The 11,885-nt window shown below is 49.1% G+C and overlaps 1 protein-coding gene across 4 annotated transcripts in view; it reads left to right on the top strand.

The window, feature by feature from the left end:
- PDE6A (phosphodiesterase 6A) overlaps positions 1-9,257 on the top strand; it is a 60,004-nt gene extending 50,747 nt beyond the window's left edge. For 3 of the 4 annotated variants that reach the window (XM_070569188.1, XM_008534085.2, XM_070569186.1), the window contains 5 exons: positions 3,540-3,603; positions 3,883-3,957; positions 5,443-5,526; positions 7,288-7,435; positions 8,932-9,257. In XM_070569188.1, the coding sequence (XP_070425289.1) occupies positions 3,540-3,603; positions 3,883-3,957; positions 5,443-5,526; positions 7,288-7,435; positions 8,932-9,011 (451 nt within the window). In that variant the 3' untranslated portion in view covers positions 9,012-9,257. The remainder of the gene's footprint in view (positions 1-3,539; positions 3,604-3,882; positions 3,958-5,442; positions 5,527-7,287; positions 7,436-8,931) is intronic. The other variant, XM_008534086.2, reaches the window with a different exon arrangement.
- The last annotated feature ends 2,628 nt before the right edge of the window (positions 9,258-11,885 follow it).

The following is an 11,885-nucleotide window of genomic DNA, read 5'->3' on the forward strand; positions in this document are numbered from 1 at the left end:
CATTTTCTAATGGTTGGGAAAGAAATCAAAAGAAGAAGAAAACTTTCTGACAGATAAAAATTACAAGGAATTCAAATTCCAGTGCCCATAAACAAAATTTTGCTCTTTTATGGAGGGCTGCATTATGACTTCCGTGGGTCCTAGGCACTTTTGCTTTCGTGGCTCCATCCTCCATTAAAATAACTAAATAAATAAAAATTATATTTTGTGACTGTGTTGGTATAAAGACAAATATAATCCAGGTTGAATTCATTATTATATTTATTCATGATTATTATATTCTTTTTTTCTTCTGATTTTACATGAAATTAAGATTGAAACATTTCCATGGGCCCCTAAAGGTACCCTGGGCCCTAGGCACTCAGCCTAACAGATCAGTGACCCTGACTTGATTATCTACAGCTGCTTTCACATCACAATGACTGAGGAGAGAGACCAGGGGGTCTGCAAAACCTAAGATATTTACTATCTGGCCCTTTACAGGAAAAGCTTGCCAGCTCCTGATGTAATGTTTTACAAAGGAGGAAAGGGAGCCCCAGAGAGACAAAGTGACTTACCTGGGGTCACACAGGCATCAGTGGAGCATCAAGGACTGGAACCCAAGTCACCCCACCCCTTTTCCACACACCCACAGCTTCTCAGGCTCCCCTCAGGCCTTCCCTGCAGGCCACTCTCTCCAGGTCTGGTGTAATTCCAGGGCGTGTTGGAATGTCTGTCCAGGCTGCCTGGAATGCTCTCAGGACTCAGGCAGGAGCCACTGAGCTGCACAGCTGAGTTGAAGAGACATTTGACTTGGGGAGGGGCCAGGTGAGCAGGAGCTCAACTTGCTTCAGTCAGCTGAGCTCTATGACCTGGGCGACCCTGGACGAATGGTTAATGTGATGAAGGTGAGGATAATGAGGATGACGACAATGGGTGCACTTACAAAATCCTCTTATGTGATGGTTATGATAACCCTTAGGACGGATGCATATATTACACTGAATCATATGACATTGCCGACTTTCAACTGTTTTTGACCCAATCTATCCCCAAGCCCTGTTAACTTCTTAAATGCCTTGTCCATCTGGACACTTCTTTTTATTGCCCCCTCCATCTCTTGTCTGAATCCTGCAATAGCTCCCTAACTGGGCTCCCTGCTGGCCTTCCCCTCCACACCGAAGCCACAGTGACGCCTGTAGAATGCAAATCTGACCACTTCACCCTTCTACCCAAACTCTTCCATGGCTTTTCCTGTTGCTCTTAGCATTGTCGACACAAATAATCCATAACGGATCTATAAATCAAAATTAGGATGAGTTTATTCTGAGCCAGATCTGAGGACTAGCCTGGGGCCTTCCTTCCCCAAGGAAGGAAGGGCACCAAAGAAGTGGGGTGTACAGTGTGGGTACATACCCTCAAAGAGCATGTATCACATGTGGTTGGAATGTCCCTTTTACAACAGTCACGAGACTGCGTAGCTGTCGCGATTCACGTAGCAGGTAGCAGGTCTGTTGTCTGGGAGCTGGGTGGTCACAGGGTGGGCGCAGCAATCAATCCCCAGCCTAGGAGAGATACTTATCCTTAAGGAAATGCCAATGTAGGGGAAGTTGCGTCTTTATCTTAAGGGCATTTGTTCTTAATACCAAATGCTTAGAGCAGATATACAATGCAGGCTCAATGGCCACGTCAGGCCCTTTTGGAGAAACAAGGTTGGGCCAAATTAGTTTTATACCAAATGGCTTCCTCAGATACTCCAATATATGCTATTGCTTGCTACTTATTTATCAGCGTGAAGACCTCCCCTGGCCACGCACCGGTCCCCGCTCACCTCTTGGGTCTCCTCTTACCCTTCTCCCTCCTGCTCCCTGAGCTCTTCCCATCTTCCAGCTGTTTGAATGTCCGGGTTTCCCTCCTCCAGACTTCCTTCCTCCAGAAACTGGATGTTCTCTCTGCCTGGAAGGTGTTTCCCTTCTCCCTTCTTTACCAAGCTACACCTCCTGCAGATATCTGCTCAGGATCACTTCCTCCGGGAAGCCCTCCCTGACCTCCCAGACCCATTTTCCTAGCATGGAGCTCCTTTCCTTCAGAGCAGTTGTTTACATGTTTACATTCAATTGTGTGATAAATGTGCCACTCCCCTGCACGTCTGCAAGCTCCTGAGAGCAGGGACCCTGGGAAGCAGTCTCTGCCTGGTGTCTGGCACACACAGGTGTATACGGATGGATAGATGAATACTCCCTACAGTCACCTCCTGGCAATCCTGAGTACTCTCTACTGCGCCTCTGCCCACTATACCCTTTCTTCCCCCTCTTGGAGAGCTCCTATGCACCCTGCGAGGCCCTGCTCCACCGTCACCTATGGGATGCCCCCTGAGCTGAGCTAGTTGCTCTCACCTTTGCTTTTTTTTCTTTTTTTGCACCTTGTACTTCTTTCTGCTATCCCACTTAGCACATTGTGATGACAGACATTTTGCTCTGCTCCTTGAATGACTGTGAGCTCCCTGTGGGCCTCTCTGGATCCCCAACACCTAGCACAGCACCTCGGCCCCAGGGCTCGTAAGGGAGTGGTGCTGTCCTTAGGGCACAAGACTTTGTTTTTATTTATTTTTTATTATTTTTATTTTATATATATATTTTTGCTGGGGAACAGTCACCCTAAGCTAAATCCACTGCCAATCTTCCTCTTTTTGTATGTGGGCCACCACCACAGCATGACCACTGACAGAAGAGTGATGTAGGTCCATGCACGGGAACCAAACTGGGGCCGCCAAAGCACAGCGTGCTGAACTTAACCACTAGGCAACCAGGGCTGGCCCTGCACGAGGTTTTGGATGGGCTTTTCTGGTGCCCAAGCGTCCTCCCCCTGATTCCACGCACACACCAGCTCTCTGTCTATAAAACACTTAAATGTGTTTCCCCAGCTGTGGGAGTGATTTTCACATGATCTCTCCAGCCCAGAAAAGGAAACATCCAGTGCTTTCCTGAAAACTTCATCATGGATCAGTTATAGAAAAAAATGTCTGAAATTGACAGAGAAGCCAGGAGGATGATGAGAAGGAGGTTGAGAAACTCCGTTCTACCCTAGACAGGAGAGAAGGAACTCAGGATGTGTTGGGATTTAAATGAAACTGATGTTAGAAATGCCTAGAACAGTGCGCGGCACATGATGAAAACGCAGTGTATGTTCACGATAATCGCCAGTGTTTACTGCGCACGTAGTATGTCCAGGCACTATGCTAAGATTTTTACACACATTTTCTCATTTAATCTTGCACCCACTCCATGAGGAAAGTACTATTATTACAGGTAAGGAAACTGAGGCCTAGTGAGGTTGGTTTAATTGCCCAAGGTCAAACCTTTGGTAATTGACCGGGGCGGGATTTGAAGTTTGTCCGACCTCAAAGCCCAACCTCAAGATGCAATAGGGCGGTGACCCCTCTCCTCACAATGGCTTGAGGTCACCTACTAGTGGGGGAGAGAAAGGAGAGACAGATGGAATTGACCAGCACTGGCAGGCTTAAATGTTTCTGGACTGATGGAAGGTGTCCTTGTGCCCAGGGCCATGATGATGACCGCCTGTGATCTCTCAGCCATCACCAAGCCCTGGGAGGTGCAGAGCAAGGTATGGGCTCCTCCTGACCCAAGGGGAGGGGAGTCTCAGTAGGGGTGGCAGCAGCTGATGTGGCCTGGACTCTCCCAGCTCCACCTTTGCTCCATCCTCCTCGTCCGAGACATGGAAATTACTCTAAGACCTCTCCAATGATGACAACAAAGTGAGGGTGGGGGAGCAGAGGTGGGGTTAAGTTTTTGCTAAGCTGGAAACCCAAGTTGGGTGGGAACAGGGGCAGGAGGGTTGGGGCTGGGCCTTGACTCCGGGAGTGGGGGGGTCTACCTGTTGCAGGTAGCTCTGCTGGTTGCGGCTGAATTCTGGGAACAAGGTGACCTGGAGCGCTCAGTGCTGCAGCAGAATCCCATTGTGAGTAGAGAGGGAAAGTCAACCTGATGCTGGGGTGTGATCCCATCCTAATGGAGATCTGTGACCTTCCTGTGACACAGATGGGCCCCCCGACATAGAGATGTGTGATCTTGCCATAGAGATGACCTTTCCTAAGGCAGGGGCTCTCCAAAGTGTGGTCCCTGGACCAACATCAACCTCATTCCTTGGGAACATGTTAGAGATGCAAATTCACAGGCCCTAGCCTAGACCTACCTAAGCAGAAACTCTGGGAGGGGGCCCAGCACTGTGTGCCCTCCTAGGTAATAATAAGCCCTCCTGAAGTTTGGGAATCCTGCTCTAATGTCCACATCTTAGCTCACTCAGTTAAGTAGAGATTGACAAGTGGACACCGAAACTTGGATTTCCCTTTCAGCTCCAGCAGTCTAGGAGTCCACCTCCCTGGCCCTGTTCTAACAGCACAGAGCGTGCAAAGGGAAGACTTTGTAAAGCTGAGAACCCATTGATCTTGAAAGTTAACTCGGCTGGACAGTCAGTTGGCTCCCCACCAGAGACCAGTTAGAGGGTTCAGAGGGCCCTGAGCTAGGGCGGGGCTAGAAAGTAGAGGCGGGGAAAAGGGAGAGACATTCTGGGGACAGAACCATGGATATGGGTATGTGCTAAACCTGTAACAGTGCTAAGGATGCTGGGGCAACTGTGAAGCTTAGGCAGGGCCTGGGGGAGAGTGGAGGGCTGTGAGCAATGGACCAGCATCCTGAACAGGAACAGCAAGAGCCAGTGGGATTCGTATCTCTTGCCTTTCTTTATAACATTTTAAAATGTAGAGAGAAGAGTCAACAAACTGTATGTCCCCATCGGCCAGATTCAACCATTAGCAATAGGCTGCCGTGCTTGTTTTATCTATTCCCCCATGCATTTTTTTAGCTTTCCATTGAAGTAAAGTAAATCCCAGATGTTATCATTTTTTCTGTAAGTACTTTAGCATGTATCTCTAAGAGATGAAACACACACACACAACCACAGTACCATTATAGCACTCACAAAATTGGTAATAATTCTTTAATATTCTTTAATCCCCAATCTCTGTTCATTTTCCCTGATAGGAGAATAAAAATAATCTAGTTTGATTTGCTCAAATCAGGATCCAATCAAGGACCACACTCCCTCCAGTTGTTATGTCTCTTAAATCTCTTTTAATCAGTAGAGTTTCCTCCTGTTTTTTTTTTTTTTTTTTTTTGTATGCCATTTATTTGTTGAAGATGGTGGGTCTTTTGTTGCATAGTTTCCCATTTTCTGGATTTGGTTGATTGCATCCTCGTGGTGTTATTTAACATGTTCCTCTATCCCTGTATTTCCTGCAAACTGCTGGTCAGATCTGGAAACTTGATGAGTTTCGGGTTCGATCTTTTCCTTTGGGCAAGAATGCTTCACAGGTAGGGTGGGTCCCCCTGACTGCATCATGCCAGGAGGAGCCCAGTGCAGCTCACTCTTTCTGCCCCGTGACAGCCCATGATGGACAGAAACAAGGCGGACGAACTCCCCAAGCTTCAGGTCGGCTTCATTGACTTCGTCTGCACCTTCGTCTACAAGGTAGGCCCTTTGCTTCCTCAGAGCCAACAAGATGTCTTCGATCAACCCAGGATTCCAAAATGATATCAGGAATAGTAAACCCTGGCAAATGACCCATGGGTGATACGTTACAAAGCACTTCTCATCTCCAGTGGCATTTGGTCCTCAGGACAGCCCTGTGGGGTCTGGGGTGATTATATACCCAGGCCAGAGCCTGGAGTTTTGCACACCCTAGCTGCTCAATTAATAGTTGTGGGACAAATGACTAAGAATGGTTTCAGACAGGGAAGGGGCAGGCAGAGCAGACATATGCCCTCCTGACGTCCTTAGTTGGTGGAAGTGTGATAGGTTGGAGTAACCCAATTGTCAAAACAGAATCCGGAATTCCTCTTTGAACTCTTGCTGAAAGTTATTCTCCCTCTTGAGGAACCCACCATTCCCAGATCCTTGTTATCTGTACCACTTCCCATTTGGTATTTTTATTTTGGCCATGTTACACATGAGGAGGTGACAAATGACAGGGCCAGGGTCACTGGAGTGAGCCATGAGACAGGATTAGAACCGGGCTCTTTCTGCTGTGTGAGCTGCAGTCCTTCTGCTCGGAAGGTGGGGTGCAGATGTTCCCAGAGTGGGAGCATGTGCCTCTCTGATATGACGTGGTCTAGTTGGGGTCCTCTCAGCAACCGGGCAGAGCAGCCATGGTCTCCACTGTCAGCAGTAACATTGTTCACAAGGCAGACTGGGCTGGCGCTCAACGTGTGTTATCACACCAACCCTGGGAGGTGGGTCTTGTACTGTCCTGATGTCATGGCTGAGGTTAAGCTCTGTTGGTGACCTACCCAAGGTCCCACAGCTTGTGGCAGAGCCTGGATGGAACCCAGGGGGCTCTGAGCCCCGCTGGCTCTGGCTGGACCTCTGCAGTGGGGCCTGGATCTGCCATTCTTACCTTGGGCAAATCTACTCCATCAATCTGCATCTTGATTTCCTCACCTAAAATCTAGGAGCGGGGAATCTTGTTTTTCCACCTCACAGGAGTTTTTGAGGATCAAAGGGGATAAAGCGCTTCATAAACTGTAATATGTGGTGCTCAAAGGCAGTATTTCTACTCTTAGACTTAAGAGACCTTAAGAATCCTCGTCAAAGATCCCGATTTCACTAAGCAAATATTTACTGAGTGTCTTTGTGCCCCAGACCCTGTGCGGGGCCAGGGCCACCTCAACGATGTCCCTACCCTCTCCAAGTTCACAGCCCCCGGGGAGACAGGCAAAGGGAGCCTGTACATGAGTGAGATGGGGAAAAGAGGCCTCCGGAGCTTCTTATAGGCGACTCGACTTACCTGGCGGGTCAGAAGAGGCTTCCGTGAGAAAGTGACATCTAAGTGGAGGCTTCAAGGGACAAGAGGGGACGTTAGAATGTTCCAGCAAAGGGAAGAGCTTGTGTGGAACCCACAGAAGGAAAGATACCCTGAGGGACTGACAGAGATTTGGAAGGCCTGGAGCATTCAGGATAGTGGAGGGGGAAGAGCACTGGGTCTGAGGGGTTTGAAAGTCCTGTGAAGGAGTTCACACTTCGTCCGGAAGGCTGGGGGGGCCACAGGCGCGTTTTAAGCAGGGATGGAATCTGGTTGACTGGAGGCCCCACAGCATCAGTACGCAGCCCGCTGGGTGATGGGGAGGCTGCTACGCAAGGCAGCTCATTCCAGTACTGGACATTGCCACTGTGCCTCCCCCGGAGCCTGGACCCTGGGCATGGCCCCTGTGCCAGAGGCTCTCTCTCTTCCAGGAATTCTCCCGTTTCCACGAGGAGATCACACCCATGCTGGATGGGATCACCAACAACCGCAAGGAGTGGAAGGCGCTTGCCGACGAGTACGATGCCAAGATGAAGGTGCTGGAGGAGGAGAAGCAGAACCAGCAGGGAGGCAAGCAAGGTTTGTGGAAGGGGGATCACGGGGCGCCCCGTCCTCCCCTACACTGAGTGCTCACAGTGTGCCTGGCTGGTCGCAGTGCCTCACACACGTGGTCCCATTCAGGCCTCCCCACAACCTATTGGCCCCATTCTATGTATAAGGGCACTGAGGCTCACTAAGGTGAAGTATCATGGCCAAGTCACACCGTAAGTGGCAGAGCCTGATTCCCAAGATTGACACTCCCGGCAAGGCTTCCCCAACTGCCTCCCAACCAATGTAGGACAGATTCCAATTCTAAGGCTTTGGACATAGGGCCCTACCCAGGGACAAAGGAGAAAAACTGAGAATTATTGGTTGGAAGGAATTTTAGAGATCATATTTTCAGCCTTCTGTCTGATGTTTGAATCCTGTCTATATCATCACGAGCATTTGCTTGCACGCTCCCAGTGATGGAGTGCTCACTACCTTACATGACATCCTCATTCAATACCACTATTAGAATGCTCTTCCTTGAACTGAAATTCTTCTCCTTGTTGAAACCTCCACCTAGTGGCCACAGTCCTGCCTTCAGGAATCAAATGGGATTTGTTTGTTCCAACTCTTCCCCATCCACAGCACATTCCCCTCCCCCAGGTCATTTCTTTTACTGGTCATGTGATTCTGGGTCCCTCACAGGACATGGCTTCTAGTCCCCACCCCACCCTGATGACCCTGCTCTGCACACCAGTCCCTCTACACACCTTCTTAACGTGGGCACAGTCAGGTCTCCAGCTCCACTCTGGGCAGTGTGGGGTGATTCTAAACTGGTGGCTGCAAATGTGGGGCTACCACGGATGGTTTTGCAAGTCGTGCTTATTCACAGCTCCAGGAGGCGTCCTATACATTACAGTCATCAGAGATTTGCATTGTTATTACAATTTTCCAGAAAATGGCAGTAAAGTGTCCTGAGGAAGATGCAAGTTTTTCTAATTTGCACAAATTATCTTTTGGGCTAGTGGCAGGTTATGCTGTGCAAAATTATGGCCTGCGGATGTCTTTTGCTTGGCCTACATCTTTTTTAATGAGTTTGCTGTCCATATTTTTAAATTGGGATATTTCAGATTTTAAAAATCCGGATTTCCAGCATTTCTTCTTAAAAGATCAAGATTTGGCCACACCAGTCTACATTTCTGCATGACATTAATTAGCTGGAGCTGAGTGTCACCTGCTCCCTTTAGATAAGACAGGGGCGTCTCTCCAGTTTGTCACAATCTCCACCACTCCCTGTTGTCTCCCAGACATTGGTGCCAAGTGTTGGTTGCCATTTATCATCACGATTCTGCTGCTTTTTCTCTTAGTGTAGAGAAACATTCTTGGTTCCTCTGATTCACCTTACACTTGGCTTGCCCTCTTCGTTGTGATGATCTGTTGGCCTCTGAAAACCCCTGAGTTTGCAACTCTTGTCCAAACCAGGGTAAAGGGGGAGCCCCCTGCAACTTCCTCTCCCCCGGTGTGTTCTCTTTCCCGTCTGATTGCAGCAGCCGCGGGAAATCAGCCCGGGAGGAGCGCCGGCCCAGGAGGGGGCGCACCTGCGTCCAAGTCGTGCTGCATCCAGTAGCACTAAGGGGGTCGGCTGACTGGAATGGCGCCAGCCTTCGTGGGAAGAGGTTCCCAGAGCCAGTGGAAAACGGCACACCTTATTGAGAAGTAAAAGAGAGCTAGGACTTCAAAGGTGAAAGAGAATTTAGCTTATATCTTATCTAGTGGCTTTCAAACATTTTTTCAGCCTTGAGAACTTTTTATTGCACTAAAGCCAACATTCTAGCTTTCATAGACATCAATTAAACATTTAATTAATGTCGGATTCACCTGCCTGCTGAGAAGCATTTTTGTTCTTATACTTCCATTTTATTATAAAAATTTTCAGTCAAAGGTAGAGAATCATACAATGAATCCCCACCAACCGTCACCCAGATTCCAGTATCAAGATTTTGCCACATTTGCTTCATCCATCCTTTTATATTTTTCATTTTTTTCTTAGCTTTAGTATTGAAAAGCAAATTCCAGACATATCATTTCACTCCTCCATTACACGTCTTTAAAGACATAGGGGTGTTTTCTAACATAACCACATGGCTATCACATGCAACAGATGAACAGCTAATGTCAGGTTGTGGTAGATGCTGTGATGAGCTGTACTTTCCGTAAGAGACCTGTGGCCCCAGTGGCTGAGTGCCGTCAGCAAACAGCCCTCAGGGTCAGCCCTTCAGGGAATACGTCAGTGGCAGGGAGACAATTTGCCCAAGGTCATGCCCTTTCCCAGGGTGGCCTACACCCAATGACAGATCTATGCCGGGTGTTAAGGCCTGGCCATCTTGGCCCAACGTGGCCCAACTCTGCAGGGCCAATCTAGCTCCAGGACTCCCCGTGGGGTCCACCAAGGCTGCCGCTGGGCTCGTGTGGCAGCTCAGCTTCCCCCTCTGCCCTCTTCCACTCTCTTCCCCTCCCCAGGTGTTGGTCCCAGGGTGCTCCCTAATAAGCACCCTGCAGACTCAGCCCATTGCAGGGGCTGCTTCCTGGGGAACCCGACTTATGACGTCAGCCCTTAATCAACTCTCCCGCATTGTTGCAAAAATGTCTAGGAGTTGGTTTGCTTGAGTCTGATCCAAACGAGGGTGACTTTCAGTTGTTGTTTCTTGGGTCTCTTTTAACCGACACAGTGCTCCCTCCTGTTTTTTCTTTGCCAGTGACTTGCTGCAGAAACAGGGTCAGTTGTCCCATGTTCGGGATTTGTCCCTTTGCTTCCTTGTGGGGGCGTAAAACGCATTCCTCTGTCCGCTGTTCTCCTGTAAGCGGACGTTGGCTCTAGAACGTCTCTTCCTCCCAAACAGAGGTTATGCAGAAATTAATATATTAGCAGTTGCTTTGAGGAGGAACACGTGGTTTCTCCAAACCGTTAGTACTGATGGACGCTAACCTCCCTTTTTATAGAGAAGAGGAAACTGAAGGCCAGCGAGGGGGTGGGCTGGGCCAAGTTCCTGGCACAGCTCCCCGGCTTCCCTCCAGAAGCAGATACCCAAGGTCACAGAGAACACCGTGTCCAGGGCGCACGGCCCCGCGACTCCTACACCACATCAATCAGGGCCCCTGACGCATGGGCCCCACACATATTTGCAGGTCATGATGTCCGTAGGGAGCTGAGCCTGGAACCCTCTTCTTTTAGCTCTCAAGCTAGATTTTCCACCCTCTGGACATCGGCACGCTCAGAGCAGTGGTCTTCTAAGCAGAGGCATGTCCCTAACCACGTCACATGTAGTGGTTAAGCTGCAGGGTAAACAGGAGAGATAAGTGTCACCCAAGAACATACAGGGGATGCTGCTGGTCCTGGCTCTGTCCCTTGGGCTGCCTCCCTCTGCTCTCCCTGGCTTCCCCATCTTTCAAACAAAGGTCTTAATCCTTGCCAGGCCTCTCCCAGGGCTATGGGTAGAATGAGACTGTGCATGATGAGGACTACACCTAATGTCGATTAAGTGCCTACGATGTCCTAGGTACCCAGCATGACCTAATTTCATCCTCTCAACAACCCTATAGGGTAGAAACTATTACTAGCCCCACTTCTCACATGATGATGTGGAGATTCAGAGAGGTTAAGAAAGCTGCCCAAGGACATCCAGCTGATAAGTGGTGGAGTCAGGACTCAAAGCCAAGCAGCCTGACACCAGACTTCCAGCTTGTAACCAGTTCCCCTGCACTATACTGCGTCAGAGAATCAGCTTTTTTAGAACATAAAGGACCTCTGAGTTCATCTAAGCAAATCATCTTGTTTCATAGTTGGGGAAACCAGGGGCCAAAGAGGTGATTTGTCCAAGTTGGTACAATACAGAAGCGGCAGAGTTGGGTCTCAAACGCAGGTCTTGGGGTCCTTGCACCATTGACTGCATCTTTGAAGGGATTATTTCCTGTGACTCTGCGGCTGGGCTGCCTCCCCAGCTGTGTGTGTATAGTCAACAGGCCACGGATAGGAGCCGCTCACTCGCCCATCCAGGAATTCCTGATCAGTGGGCCTGGGCACCCTGCAGTGAATGGAGAAGCAGCCATGCCCTCCTGGGGCTGACGCCTGGCGAGGGGGTGACAGACACTGAGCAATCAATCACTCTCATCCATGGCAGCGAACCTGCTGCAATGTGGAAACCCCTCCATTCACTTTAAAGGGAAAATCACGATGTGCTCCCTTCCAACCAAAGAAATCCAAACAGTTTCCTGGTTGAGGAAATAAATCACCTGCACAAGAACTAGTTTATGTAGGTAATAAACAACTACTTGAAAATAGTTTGCATATAACATGAAATGGAATGGCTTACTGTACCTGTTCTTGTTTGCGTATAACTTTCTTCACTAACGTTTCCACCCTTTGGGGGCACAGGGGGATCGTGCATTCCGACTGCACTTAAAAATAAAACTAAAGTAGTTTTAGTGCCAAATAAAGGCTAAA

This window comes from Equus przewalskii, chromosome 13 (assembly GCF_037783145.1).
Source record: "Equus przewalskii isolate Varuska chromosome 13, EquPr2, whole genome shotgun sequence".
Classification (NCBI taxonomy): Eukaryota; Metazoa; Chordata; class Mammalia; order Perissodactyla; family Equidae; genus Equus; species Equus przewalskii.